The 14,729-nt window shown below is 59.9% G+C and overlaps 1 protein-coding gene across 1 annotated transcript; it reads left to right on the plus strand.

Moving 5' to 3' along the window:
* Positions 1–423: 423 nt before the first annotated feature.
* Positions 424–14,424, plus strand: LOC311321266 (zinc finger homeobox protein 3-like; the record flags this gene model as incomplete). Its single annotated transcript, XM_084453211.1, has 14 exons — positions 424–433; positions 2,237–2,433; positions 2,524–3,880; positions 4,148–4,689; positions 4,796–5,027; positions 5,807–5,917; positions 6,174–6,310; positions 6,494–6,604; positions 8,358–8,493; positions 8,826–9,289; positions 9,464–13,282; positions 13,437–13,835; positions 13,866–14,129; positions 14,302–14,424. 14 exons carry the CDS (start codon positions 424–426, stop codon positions 14,422–14,424), a joined length of 7,902 nt encoding a protein of 2,633 aa, XP_084309337.1.
* Positions 14,425–14,729: the final 305 nt, after the last annotated feature.

Raw genomic sequence — 14,729 nt, forward strand, 5'->3', positions numbered from 1 at the left:
TCCGTATTCTATTTCCTAAACTAAATGCATTTTGAATTAGACAAAACAGTGAACATGCCAAAGTAATCAAATTAATATCTCTCGATACACACACACACACACACACACACACAGACACTATGGCACGCATCACACACATCACACACACGTACGCGCGCATAACACACACACACACACACGGGCGCAAACAACTGTATTGGGAAATACGGTATTGACAAATCAGTGTAGCCTACTGTAATTTTAACTATACAATAAGGCTAGTGTGTGATTGTTCATTCCATACTGGTAATAGATTAAACAATTAACCCTCGTTTACAGATTGTTTTTTGTTTAGAATATTATATGATCTTTATATTGAATGGTCTTTTATGCTATAACATCACAAAACACACACACATACACACACACACATTTCCCTAAGTGATGGTTTCCCGTACTTAAGATCGATGGAGAGCTGGGAATGCTTGTATAAATAGTTACATAGCCGATAGACCCAGGTTATTGATTGCAGTGTAAATGAAAATCTTTATCAGATAAGGGTGATCTGTGCAGCTGCCTGGCAGGCAGGCAGGCAGGCAGGCAGGCAGGAGGGCAGGCAGACAGGCAGGCAGGCAGACAGGCAGGCAGGCAGGCAGGCAGGAGGGCAGGCAGGCAGGCAGACAGACAGACAGGCAGACAGACAGACAGACAGACAGACAGACAGACAGGCAGACAGACAGACAGACAGACAGGCAGGCAGGCAGGCAGACAGACAGGCAGGCAGGCAGGCAGGCAGACACAGGCAGACAGCTCTCAGGCCTGCCCGGTATAGCAGACAGCTGCAGTGGACAGGGGTGTGTGGCCTGTGACATAAAAAACAGTACATTAAAGAACCATCAGAGAGAAGCAATGGGCCATATATCAGAGAGAGAGAGAGAGGGGGGGGGGGGTGCAGGAGAGAGGGGGAGGGAGGGGGTGCAGGAGAGAGGGGGGAGGGGGTGCAGGAGAGAGGGGGAGGGAGGGAGGGGGTACAGGAGAGAGGGGGAGGGAGGGGTGCAGGAGGGAGGGAGGGAGGGGTGCAGGAGAGAGGGAGAGAAAGAGGGGGGTGAAGGAGAGCGGGAGAGGGAGGGAGGGGGTGAATGAGAAGGTGAAAGGGTGCATTAAGGTCTTCTCTTGATTAAACGAGGTCAGTGATGAGATCGTAGGATGCAGAGAGAGAGAGAGAGGGAGAGAGAGAGGGAGAGAGAGAGGGGGAGGGAGAGAGAGAGAGGGAGAGAGAGAGAGGGAGAGAGAGCGAGGGGGAGGGAGAGAGGGGGAGAGAGAGAGAGAGAGGGGGAGGGAGAGAGAGAGGGGGGGGGAGGGAGAGAGAGAGGGGGAGGGAGGGAGAGAGAGAGGGGGAGAGAGAGAGAGAGAGAGGGGGAGGGAGAGAGAGAGAGAGAGAGAGGGAGAGAGAGAGAGAGAGAGAGGGGGAGAGAGAGAGAGAGGGGGAGAGAGAGAGAGCTGCGTCCTCCTCCACCGCCATCCATCATCAACCAGACAGGAGGGATGAGCCCTCTGGAAAGAAAGAGAGAGGCTTCTTTTCCCTAATATTATCCACCTACTGTAGGTACTATGCTTGATAAGGGCGCTAGGGATTAATGAGATGTATTGCATTCGTGTGGTTGGACCCAGATACTCTCTTCTCAATCCACAGAGAAAGAGCGAGCAAGATTGTGTGTGTGTGTGTGTGTGTGTGTGTGTGTGTGTGTGTGTGTGTGTGTGTATATGTGTAGGGGGTGGGGTATTAATGTTACCTATAGGTGTCCTGTAATCCACATCCTCTTGTGCTGACTCTGCAGTGCTGGGCTGGGCCGGCTTGTTCAAGTGCTTTTCCCTCATCAGGAATGGCGAGGACGATGCTTCCCACCTCGTAGCTGAGGAACACTCCGTGCTTTATTCATCCAATCCACCTCCTTCCCTCAGGAACACCACAGACCTCCAGCAGAGCCTTTACCAGAAGTCCTCTACTTAGCTTAGCGCTCAGGCTATTGATTTTCCCATTAAAGTGCTAAGGCTAACCCCCGGGTAACCAGGCTTTTTGTATGGTGCGCCCTGCGAAGGCTAAACTTAACAGATGCTATCCAGGGAGCCTAATCAATATTCTCCACATGCCTGTTATGTAATATCAGCCCTTTTGCTCAGACTTTTCTCCCTGTTTCCCTCTTTCCTCTCAGGTGGAGACGAGATGTCTGTCTGCTTTAGGCTCTGGGATGAACAGCGGTGAGGGAGGAGGAGGAGGGGGTGGCGGGCGAGGGGGGTGGCGGCGCGTCGTCTCCTCCCCTGACCCCAGGAGTGGTTCCTGATGCGGGGCGGTCCTCTCGTACCTCAGCCTCGGCCCCTGCCAAAGAGCCCCCGGCCCAGCCGGAGCCCGGGCCGGAGCAGGGGGGCGCAGAGGGGTCCGAGGGCAGAGAGGAGGCCCGGGAGGGGGCGGGGCCCGCGGAGGGGGCGGGGCCCGCGGACGGAGGCGAACGCGAGCGAGCGGACGGGGCGAGTATGACGGGGAAGAGGGAGGAGGGGGAGAGGGAGGAGGGGAAGGGGGAGGCGACGCCCGCAGACGAGGGAGAGGATGAAACGGAGCACGGCGGGGGAGACGGAGGGGACGAGACGGAGGAGGAAGAGGAGGAGGAAGAGGAGGATGCCATCTCAAACCAAAGCCAAACCAAATCCAAATGTCCTTTATTACCTCAACAGAGCCAGCACAGCTCTTCTTCCAGCACTGTAATGGCCAGCGGCACACACTACACCATGACACCCACTCCTCCAAAGCCCTCCCCCTCTCCTTCCATCTCTCCAAAGCCCTCCCCCTGTCCCTCCGCCTCTCCAAAGCACTTCACTTACACTTCCTGCTTCCCTTCCCTGCCGGGCGAGACGGAGGGGAGAGGAACTCTGGGAGATCTGGGCTATATGGAGGGATTTCCTCAGAGCTTTAAATCCCAGCAGTCTGCCCTGGCTCTCCCCCTGGCTCTCCCCCTGGCGGCGACTGAGTCCGCGGGCGCGTGTGACGACGCGAGGGCGGGCCTAACTCAGACTTCCATTGCCAATGGAGACGGTGCCAAAGCTCCAGAACCAAACGACAGCAGCCAGGAGGCCACAGAGCTGGGGGAGGAGAGGAACAAAGAAGGGGAAGACAAGGAGGAAGCCGTCCTCCAAGGCCTCCACCAGGACCTCTCTCCCGGCTCGCTGAGCAGCCACATGACCATGATGCACTCGCGCAACTCCTGCAAGACGCTCAAATGCCCCAAATGCAACTGGCACTACAAGTCCCAGCATACACTGCAGGCCCACATGAAGGAGAAGCACCCGGAGTTGGGGGAGCAGTGTGCGTGCGGCGACCAGGGGGGGAAGTGTGTGTGCGGCGGGACGAGGGGGGCGTGTTTGTTCTGTAGCTCGGGGCGGGCCCACCCTCGCCTGGCCCGTGGCGAGACCTACGCCTGCGGCTACAAACCGTACCGCTGCGAAGCGTGCGACTACGCCACCTCGTCGAAGGGCAACCTCAGCATCCACATGCAGTCGGACAAGCACCTCAACAACGTCCAGGCCGGCGGGCACGCCAACGGACACGCCCCGGCACCACCCGGCCACGCCCACAACGGCGGCGGCCAGACGGCGGAGGAGCAGCAGGGCTACAGACACGCACGCCTCACCGTCACGCCGCCCGCCAAGCACAACACGGCGCCGGCGCACTCCGCGGGCAAGAGGTGGCGCTGTGATGTGTGCGACTACGAGACCAGCATCGCCAGGAACCTGCGCATACACACCACGAGCGAGAAACACACACACAACATGCTGCGTCTTCAGAGAGGGTACTACCTGTCCCACTGCAGGAGCCTGACGCCCCAGCTCAAACATCTGCACAGCACTGGTGAGAGGGGTCACACACACACACACACACACACACACACACACACACACACGCACAGTGGTGACTGAAGAAGTGGGTATGCTCTAACAGCAAATAGTCTGAAATTGTTCGGTTTTTACAAGTGGTGGATAAGAATTACCTCCGTATACCCTCCACTACACTACTACTATACACACACACACACACACACACACACACACTTAGTTCTCTATTTCAGAGCTTGCATCCCTCACGCTCATGTGTGTTCCATCTGTGCACATGTTCCAGGCGGGGAGCTCTCCCTGACCGTGCGTCTGAGCAGCCAACAGGAGCCGCCGGTCACTCCGGGGTCCACCCTCACCCCCTCTCCCTCCCCCTCCCCGTCCCCCCCGCCTCCCCCTCCCTCTCTCTCCCCCTCCCCCTCCCCGTCTCCCTCCCCGGGCGTGTTCCAGTGCCTGGTCTGCTCCTGCTTCTCCTCCGACAGCGTGGAGGCGGTGGAGCAGCACCTGGCCGTCTCTCGCTCCATGCCCCAGTCCGAGTGGTGCTCCCTGGTGGCGGGAGGCTGCCACTGCCGTCTGTGTGGCTACACCACCCCCCTCAGGGCCAACTTCAGCCTGCACTGCCAGACGGACCGACACCGCAGCCGGTACCAGCTGGCGGCTCACGTTAGAGAGGGCGGAGCCAGCGCCCAGGAGGAGGCCAACCTGGTCGCCAAGGGCAACCTGGTCCAGCTGAGGTGCCACCTGTGTGACCATGTGACCAATAGCCTGGAGAAGCTCCAGGCGCACTGCCTCGGCTCGAACCACCAGGCCTCCCGTCAAGTCTACAGGGTCGGTAGCCACGCACGCACGCACGCACGCACACACACGCACACACACACACACACACGTTTGTCAGATGGTGACGTGCTCTCTGTATTCCCTCAACCCTCTGTAGTTCCTGCAGAGGTATGACGGGGCCGTAGACGAGGGCTCCTGGCTCCTCCACTGTCTGCCCTGCAACTTCTCCTCCTCCTCCAAGCTCCACCTGATCAGACACGCCCACTCCGCCGCCCACCAGCAGAGGGAGGGGCTTCTGAGGCTGCAGCCAACAGCAGACGGGGGTGTGATGAACGGGGAGGAGCTAGCAGCCGTCTTCACCATAAGGAAGTGTTCTGCACCTGACGCGCGTACGTCCCGATAACACCAATCCTACATGCAGCGGTGTGTCTGCTTGTGACCTATAGGTTTTCCCACAGGAAAATGAGCACACATCCTATAGCATTCCCACAAGGCCTCGGTGTGGGACTTCGCCATAAGGTCGCCTCCGCCTTCCTCAGCCTGGGCGAACGAAGGCCAGGACATGCGAAGAGCGCGAGAGAGGCAGAATGGTCAATGGTGGTCAGATATTGACCACGTTAATTGATTAGTCAATATGCATCCTTGTTACATCCCCAATCACCCCTGACAACAGCTTGCTAGCACATGTTAATCAATGAGTGGTCCAATCACATCTGTGTGTGCTGACGAACAAGGAAGGATCAATGGGAGCCCTAAACCAATCAGAACTGAGCGTCTGCGTCTCTGAACCTTAATATTCTAGAATAGGACTCTGAGATTAGGGATTAGCGATCCAATCCTGGTTCACTCAAACGCACCGGCTCTCCTTGGTTCCAGGTCCGTCGTGATTACATCTGGATGAACTGATCTGTGTCAAGTCTATATTAACTCTTCTCGACCCCTAGCATGGTTTCTAATGGAGAATCAATACCTGATCAATAGCGTGTGTGTGTTCGTGAGAGAGAGAGAGGGAGAGAGAGGGAGAGAGAGGGAGAGAGAGGGAGAGAGAGAGAGCGAGAGCGAGTTCTTTTTGAGGCTCATTGTTTAAACAACGGGCGATGAGTCCGTGATGGTGAGTCTCGCCGATGAACGGTTTCACTAAGATTTATGACACGACGTTTCCCTTCAGGAGAGCTGAGTGAAGAGGTGGCGGAAGCTTCCGGTGAGACCCCCACCGGCCCTTCAGACCAAACCAAAGACACAGATACCTGGGGGGACAGAGGAGCAGCTAAAGAGACCGGTGAGAGGGATCCTGATGAATGAGACCCCCATCGTGAGCACGTCAGCGGTCTAACTGCTGCCTCGTTTTTCACCACAGCTGCGGTTCCCGTTTTATTAAGATTGTTAGTAAGTGTTAACGTGTGTGTGTGTGTGTGTGTGTGTGTGTGTGTGTGTGTGTGTGTGTGTGTGTGTGTGTGTGTGTGTGTGTGTGTGTGTGTGTGTGTGTGTGTGTGTGTGTGTGTGTGTGTGTGTGTGTGTGTGGTGTCTCCCTATAGATGGACCCAGCGGAGAGGAGAGGGAGAGCAGGGCCTCGCTGGCCCCAGCGAAGCGCCCTTCCCTTGGGCCAGTGGAGCCCGAGAGCTCCCTCCCCTCCAAGCGGCCCAGAACACACCAGCACACGGCGCACCAGCAGGTGAGCGGCCCACTCACACACACACTCTCTCTCACACACACACACAATACACCCTTTCTTCAACCATCCCCACTTATATCGAGTGGGCTTTTGAAACTAACCCACCAAGTTCTCTCCCTTTCTCTCTCTCTCTCCCCTCCCTCTCTTTCTCTCTCTCTCTCTCTCTCTCTCTCTCTCTCTCAGATCGTTCAGTGCCCTCTGTGCCAGGTCAAGCTGGCACACACACACCTGAGGCACCACCTCACACACCTCCACAGTGTGGCCCAGGACTGCGTGAACAAGCTCATCAGCACGGTGTGTGTGTGTGTGTGTGTGTGTGTGTGTGTGTGTGTGTTATTAGAGAGACGCAGAGAGGCTGGGGGATGGGGCATTGTGAAATACACAGTGTGTGTGTGTGTGTGTGTGTGTATGTGTATGTGTGTGTGTATGTATGTGACCTGTGTGTGTGTGTGTGTGTGTGTGTTATTAGAGAGACGCAGAGTGGCTGGGGGATGGGGCATTGTGAAATACACAGCGACAATTACATTAGGATAACACTAGAGGAAAAAAACAGCGCTTTTGTAACGCAGGCGTAAGTAGCTCGCCGCTCTCCTCTCTGAATCAGCGGAGCGTGGGGCGCGGCGTGTGGACGAGAGAGACGGTTTGACTGGGCGTACGTGAGTGCGTTTGAGTGGGAGAGGAGGGCAGTGCTTCTATAATGCATGTTTAAGTAGCCCCACTGTTAGCAGAAGCGCAGTCAAGCTAAAAGGGGGGCCCCCATGCTTTCTACCCAGTCTCCCCAGCAGACAAAGAGCGGTCATCTATCCACATCACCCGGCTCCGGCTCCAGCTCGCCCGTATGCTAAGTGGCCTTTGTCTCTCTCTCTCTCTGCCTCTGCCTCCTCTTCACTGCCTTCTTCTTTTCACCCTTTCTCCTCGTACCCCTCCCCTCCCCCTTCTTTGACTCTCCTCCCTCCCTCCCTCCACTCTCCCCCCCCCCGCCCGCTTGCTCTTGTTCATTTACCCTCTCTCCATCTTGTTCTTACCCCCTCCCTCCCTCCCTCTCTCGTTCCTGCTCTCCATCTCCAGTTCTCTCTCTTCCTCGGTCTCTCCCCTCCCTCCCTCCCTCCCTCCCTCCCTCCCTCCCTCCCTCCCTCCCTCCCTCCCCGTCTTCCACTGCTCTCCCACCTCCTCTCTTTCTTCTCCTCCCCCTCCCCTCTCTCTCTAATAGTAATTGAGGTTCATTAATTCAGACTGAGGTGATGATGGCCATTATGTACCTTGCTTTCCAATTACGCTCTCTAGATTAAGCCTGACCTTCAGTCTCTCTGCAATGACCGTGTGTGTGTGTGCGTGTGTGTCTGTGTCTGTGTTTGTGCGTGTGTGTGTGTGTCTTATGAAGCTGTTATGCAGAGTACTCTTGTCATGTAAATCCGTGCTGTAGCTGTCCATCTCTCCTGGTTCAGCCCTGGATCAGCCTGGTTCAGCCTGGTTTGGCCTGGTTCGGCCTGGTTCAGCCTGGTTCCGCCTGGTTCATATGTGTTTAGTGTTTTACAGCTGCAGTGCAGGTTCATACAGTATATGAATGCAGTCCCCCCCCCCCCCGATTCCGAATTCATTATTCAGTTCAATAAAGTTTTATTAATCCCTCGGGGCGTTTTAGAGGGCATCGTTAGAGCTGAAGGGCAGAAACCTCCATGCTCCTATATTATACTTGAAATATAGTCTTCCATACACGCTGGAGTCTGATATTACACCCCATATATTCACAAAATCCATCCCTAGATCTGCTAGTGTTGTAGCAGGATCCACACACACTGTGTATCTTTTTTGTATCCTTTTGTGAAGCCAGAAGGTGTTGAATGAGAGGACAGACCGTAATAGGGGTAACAATATTGTTCAATGTGATGTCAGCTCAATTTATTCAGTGGAGGCCTAACGTACAATCAAGACAAAGGGATTGAAGCCGTCTTGTGATCAGCCTTTTGATTGACAGGTGAGAGTGAGGGGTTATCTGGGCAGATCCAGACAGACGTGTACCACCTCTGACTGTGTGCCCCCCCCCCAGGTGATGAGCTCAGTGGAGCAGCCCGAGAGCCCTGTCCTCCCAGAGCCTGCTCCAGAAGAACCAAGCCTACAGACTGATGCTGACTCCTGTCCTGACGCCAAGGACCCTCGCACAGCTGACGCCCTGGAAGAGGAAGGTTCGTGTTCTTCTAACCTGCTGCATTTTCACCAGATCGTCCTGATAAGAGAATAGCCCAGGATTCCAGGAGCTAGACAAATTAATGAAATGCAGAAGGACATTGTATGTAAGTGAGTGGAGAGAGAGAAGGTTTCAGTATGTGATAAAGAAAAAAAGGGTCCTTTTTTTGCATTTCGTTTTATATGACCGTTTATGTGTTGCACTTTGTCTTGATGCTTTTAATGTCTCATGTAAAGCACTTTGAATTGCCTTGTTGCTGAAATGTGCTCTACAAATAAACTTGTCTTGCTAACTTAGGGGCTTAAATATTGTATATTTTGTGTGTCCCAGGCATGTCACTGGACGATGCTGAGGGAGATGTGATCGCACCTAAAGATGTCACAGCTCTGCTCACCCCACCCCTTGAAGACCAGCCCTCAGCTGAGACTAACGCCCCCCACGTCCCCAACGCCAAACCACCCCCCCAGTCCCTCAGCCTCATCCTGCCCCCCTCCTCGCCCCCGTCGCCACCCGGCGACGCCCCGCACCCTTCCGATCGCCACGGCTACCGGTTCCGCTGCAGCAAGTGCAGCCTGGCCTTTCCCACCCAGGAGAAGCTCCAGGTGCACTGGCAGTACCATGCCATGAGGGCGGCGACAGAGTGCCCGCTGTGCTCCAGGCAGTGCCGTAGCCAAGAAGCCCTACAGAGGCACCTGCAGAACGCACACTCTCCACTAGAGACCCTGCAGGGGCAGGTACCGAGCACCAGCCCGGTCGGACCCCCTGCTGTGACGCAGGAGGACGAGGAGCATGAGGCGACGGATGACGAGGGACAGGGGACGGATGGAGGAGAGAGAGAGGAGGAGCAGAGAGCGGGAGGTGAAGAGGGAGAGGAGGTGAAGGAGTGCGAAGTGGAGAGAGAGGGCGGCGTCCTAGCGGAAGCAGAGAGGTCCAGTTTAGGAGCGAGTGAGCCAGTCGGCGCCGGACAGAAGGAGGAGATGGAGTCAGAACCGAGCCACAGCCTTCCTTACAGACGGGGGCCCAACTCCACCATGGACCGCTACCTGGACCCCACCCGGCCATACAAGTGCTCCGTGTGTTCCGAGTCCTTCACCCAGAAGACCATCCTCCTGGTGCACTACAACTCCGTGTCCCACCTCCACCGGGCCCGACGGGCCCTGCAGGATTCCGGCCCGCCGCCTGCAGAGGCCCCCCGGGGCCCCGACCCCAGGCCCTACCGCTGTAAGGTGTGCGGGGTGGGCTACAGCCAGAGCTCCACCCTGGATATCCACCTCCGCTCTGTCCTCCACCAGACGCGAGCCCGCGCCGCCCAGACCCAAGCCCCGCAGGCCTCGCACGCCCAAGCCGCCGCCCCTCCCCCGGACCAGACCGCCTCCTCTTGCCCCTTGCCTGCGGACGCCGAAGACCCTTCCGGGTGCCTGGCCTCGACCAGCTCCTCCTCCTCCTCCCTGGCTGGCCTCAGCTCGCTGGGTGAGGCCCACGCAGACAGCCTCCAGGCCAAGAGGAGAGTGGTGGACTTGCTGGCGTCCAGGGGTCAGCAGACCCTGATGCTGCTCCAGCAGCAGCAGCAGCTCGCCCAGGCCCAGGCTCAGCTCCAGCAGCACACGGCCCTGCTGCAGTCCCAGCTCTTCAACCCGGCCCTGCTGCCTCAGCTCCCCCTGGCGCCGCCCGACGCCCTCCTGAAGCAGCACTTCCACCTCACGCCCGACAGCCTGCTCTCCCTGCAGCAGCAGCTGCTCCTGCCGTTCTACCTCTCCGGGGACCTGAAGCTTGGCCTGGAGTCGGTCCTGACAGCCCCGGAGCCGGGCCAGACCTCCGCCGTGCCGCCGCCTCCTCCTCCCCCCCGGCCAGAGCCACAGCTAACAGGAGAAGCTTTGAGAGACCCGGCCCCCGCCCGGTGTGAAGCCGACCCCCCCCGCGTGGACCGGACGGACGGAGAACGCGGCCCGCGTGCTTCCGAGGACGGCCGAGAGACGCAGAGGGCGAGGGACCCTCCGAAGACCGTTAAGACCGAGCCGGCTGAGCGGGACACCTGTGATTCGGGCGGCGCCGTCGGCTCCGACGGCCGTGCGGATCCCTCGGGCAGCGCGGCCACCGGGTGTCCTCCTCCCAGAGTGCCCTACGCCGCGGTGAGCGGTGACGCCCTCCGGGCCCTGCTGGGCAGCTACGGCTACGAACTGGCCCTGCAGTACACACAGGGCTCCGGGAAACCCCAGCAGAGGAGCGCAGCAGCCCAGCCACAACCGAGCGGAGAGGAGGAGCTGGACGCAGGAGGGACGGAAGGACAGGAGGGGGAGGAGAGCGAGGAGTCTAGACCGGACAGACTAACGAATGGTGAGACGGAGAGAGAGGAGGAGGGAAACGGACGGGGGGAGCCGGCGAACGGCGAGACCGAGGGGCGTTTGGAGGGAAGAGAATGCGGAGAGTGTGGGAAGCTCTTCTCTGACTCCCTGGTGCTGAAGAGCCACCAGGAGTACGAACACAGCCTGCTGCTCTCCCCGGCTATGCTGGAGAGGTTCTCCAGGGAGTACAGGCTGAAGTACGACCACGTCCACCCCCTGACGCACACCGCCGCGCCCGGGGAGAACGCCGCCGCCGCCGCTACCGCATCCCCGGCCCAAGACCCGGAACCGGAAACTTCCCCGACCAAAGCCCCTTCGTCATCGGCCTCGACCCCGTCTCCAGCCAAAGCCCCGACCCCGGCCCCGCCCTCTCCTCCTCCCTCCCCCTCCCACCTGGAAACCCCGCCCCAGCAGGAGGCCGCCACCCCAGGCACCCCCTCCCCCTCTCCATCGAGCCCCCCCCAGCTCAAAGCCTCTGTACCTTTACCCTTACCCCAACTGCCCCTGCTGTCTCTTCCCCTACCCACACTCACCCTCCCCCCTCTGCCCCCTCTGCCCTTCCCCCTGGACCTCGCCCTCCTCTCGCCTGGGGTGATGCAGTCCATGGCGCTCCAGTCCCAAGCTCTGCTCTCCTCCATGGACTCCGGGATGACCCCTGACCTCACCAAGTTCTACCAATCCCAGTTCAACCACGCGTTGATGGGGCAACAGCCCCAGCCCAGTCCGGCGTTGCTGGGACAACAACCCAAGCTCAGCCCCGCGCTGCTAGGGCAACAGCCCCAGCTCAGCCCTGCGTTGCCAGGACAACAACTGGGCAAGAGGGCGCGGACGCGCATCTCCGAGGAGCAGCTGAACATCCTGAGGCAGCACTTTGACATCAACAGCCTCCCCGGCGACGAGCAGATGAACAACATGGCCGCCCTGTCGGGCCTGCCGCACAAGGTCATCAAGCACTGGTTCCGCAACACCCTGTTCAAAGAGCGGCAGCGTGACAAGGACTCTCCCTACAACTTCAGCAACCCCCCCACCACCCCGCTGGGGGAGGCCCGAGAGGAGGCGGCACCGGACCCCCCGGCCCCCCCGGCGACCCAGAGCCCCCCGCAGGCCGCGAGGCCGGACGCCCACCGAGGGGGCGAGCTCCACAGGGGGCGCCGCTCCTCGCGCACCCGCTTCACGGAGCAGCAGCTGGACACCTTGCAGGGGGTGTTCGAGGCCAGCCCGTACCCCAGGGAGGAGGAGTACGACCGGATGTCCGCCCTGCTCTCCCTCCCCAACCGGATCATCGTGGTGTGGTTCCAGAACGCCAGGCAGAGGGCGCGCAAGACCCAGGAGCGGGGGGGCGACGGGGGCAGGGAGGGGAGGAGGGAGGAGGGTGCGAACGACGGCCACGCCGACGGCATCCAGGGAGGCGGCGGGCGCAAGGGCGACGAAGATGGTGAAGAGGAGGATGGCCAGTGTGGCCACCAGAATGAGAACTCTATGGACCTCGCCTATGAATACTACACCCATCCGGACTCCCCCTGCCTCACCCCTGTCCCCCCCGACTCCCCTCCCCAGCCCGCCCCAGACCAGCACCCCGACCTCTCGACCCCGGTCAAGGTCGAGGCGAACGTCGTCAAGGAGCAGGCGGAATGCGGCGGGGCGAATAAAAAAGCCACTACGACGGAGAAGAGCCCAGCTGAGAGTGAGACCCCGGAGCCCGAGGGCCGGCAGCGTCAGAGAAGAGAGACCCTGAAGAGCCCCCGGCCCACTTCGGCCTCCTCTCCCCCGAAACCCAGCTCCGCCTGCCCGTCTGGGTTCCAGTTGAGCCCGGCAGCGCCGCAAAAGTCCCCCCTTGACTCCCAGCAGCAGAACCAGAACCAGGCCCAAGCCCAGATCAGCTCACCGGCCCAGCCCCAGTTTCAGTGCTCCCTGTGCCCTCTGTCCCTACCCTCCTTCCAGCTGTGGCAAGAGCACCAGACCAGGCACCTCCTGGCCGCCCAGTCCCAGGTCCAGCTCCTCCACCCGGGCTTCTCTGACCGTCCTCCCCTGCCCTACATGATGCTCCACCCCAACCACACCCTCCTGGCCAGCCAGCTGCTCTCGGGGGCCATGTCTCAGATGCATCCCGGCCACGCCCACCCCATGATGCCGCACATGAACGGCGCGCGCCCCGGCCTGACGCACGCCATCGACCGCGCGCACACCAACCCCGCGAGCGTCTCCTTGGCCTTGCCGCAGAGGCAGGGCGCCAAGCTCTCGTCCGACGCCAGGCAGGGGTGTGACTTGGCGGCTGGGGCGAGGGAGCGCGACGAGGAGCAGAGGAGAGACAAGCGACAGCGGACCACCATCACCCCTGAGCAGCTGGAGGTCCTCTACCAGCGATACAGCCTGGACTCCAACCCCACCCGGGGGGTCCTGGAGGGCATCGCCCGCGACGTGGGCCTGGGCAGGCGCGTGGTGCAGGTAAATACGCTCGCACCTCAACATCCGCTACGCACTTCCACGTCTATTCTCTTGGACACAATGCATGTCCGCTTGCTTAGGCGACGCACGCGGTAGGGATTGTTTTGCCGAAGTACGCCTGAGTCCGGAACTTGTGTTTGCGTGTGTTTTTCAGGTGTGGTTCCAGAACACGCGCGCCAGGGAGAGGAAGGGGCAGTTCCGGTCGCTCGGCGTGGGGGTGGGGCTGAGTCTGAGTCACAACCACCTCCGCTGCCCGTTCTGCAGGGCCCTCTTCAAGGTCAGGAGCGCCCTGGACTCCCACATAAGGTCACGCCACTGGGCGGAGGCTGAGAGAGTGGGATATAGCCTGTCCCTGGGCTGCGGACCCTCGGGTCACTCTGGGGACATGCCCGGCTTCTCCTACAGGGACCGGCAGTGTCCCTCTGGGTCGTCCTATCCCACCCCCAACCCCGGGCTCATCGTCAGCGGCACCAGAGAGCAGGAGTCCGGGAAAGCAGCCCTGACCTCTGTCTCTCTGACCTTTGACCTGAACAACCCAGAGGGCGAGGAGGAGGTGGAGGAGGAGGCAGAGTTGGAGGAGGGTGAGGACGAGTATGGGTGCGAGGAGAGTTCTAGTCTGGCCGACCAGGCCTCCCTTAGTCCTGATGGGGCCCACAGCTCTGCCTGGGGGGACCGGCCGGTCCAGAGACCCCACCAGAACCAGAACCAGCAGCAGCGCCAGCGCACCCACATGAGCCACCTCCAGGTGCTTCAGCTCCGGGCCTTCTACCGGAACCACCGCACACCCAGCCGACTGGAGTGCGAGGCCCTGGGCCAGGAGCTGGGACTGGCGCGCAGAGTGGTGCAGGTGGGGGTCCGCTCTGATGACAAGCGCATGGGTTTGAATGACATCGCGTTCGGCCTGTAAAAATGTATGACACACGTGGGTATGACGGTGACTAGAGATTCTCGGCTGTGCTGTCACCGTAGTAGAAGTGCAGCTAATGCTCACTGTGTGTGTGTGATGCCCTTCCCTGCAGGTGTGGTTCCAGAACGCCCGGGCCAAGGAGAAGAGGGCGAGGAGCCTGAGCAGCGACACGGCCACAGGGGAGGAGGACCAGGTGGAGCTGTCCGCCGGGGCCGGGGAGAGAGACCGGGCCTAGGCGGGGGCGTGGCTTCACAGCCCCCACCCCCCCTGCCCCTGGGGGAGGGGCTTCACAGCCCCGCCCCTGCCCGCAAGTTAGCACCAGGAGCTACATTCCTCCACGCTCTCCGCCGTGCTGCCAACCCGCATCCTCCCCACCACGCACACCCCAAAGACACCAGAGCCCCAGAGGCCCAAAGACCTCAAAGCCCTCATAGCCAGAACCAGGAGCTTTACAGCCTACCCCCCCCCCCCCTCCCAATACCTTATGGAGAACATGCTGACCCAGCCCACCCAGGCCGGCCCCTTCATAGCGACCTGCTC

Source organism: Borostomias antarcticus (assembly GCF_949987555.1).
Source record: "Borostomias antarcticus genome assembly, chromosome: 18".
In the NCBI taxonomy this organism is placed as follows: Eukaryota; Metazoa; Chordata; class Actinopteri; order Stomiiformes; family Stomiidae; genus Borostomias; species Borostomias antarcticus.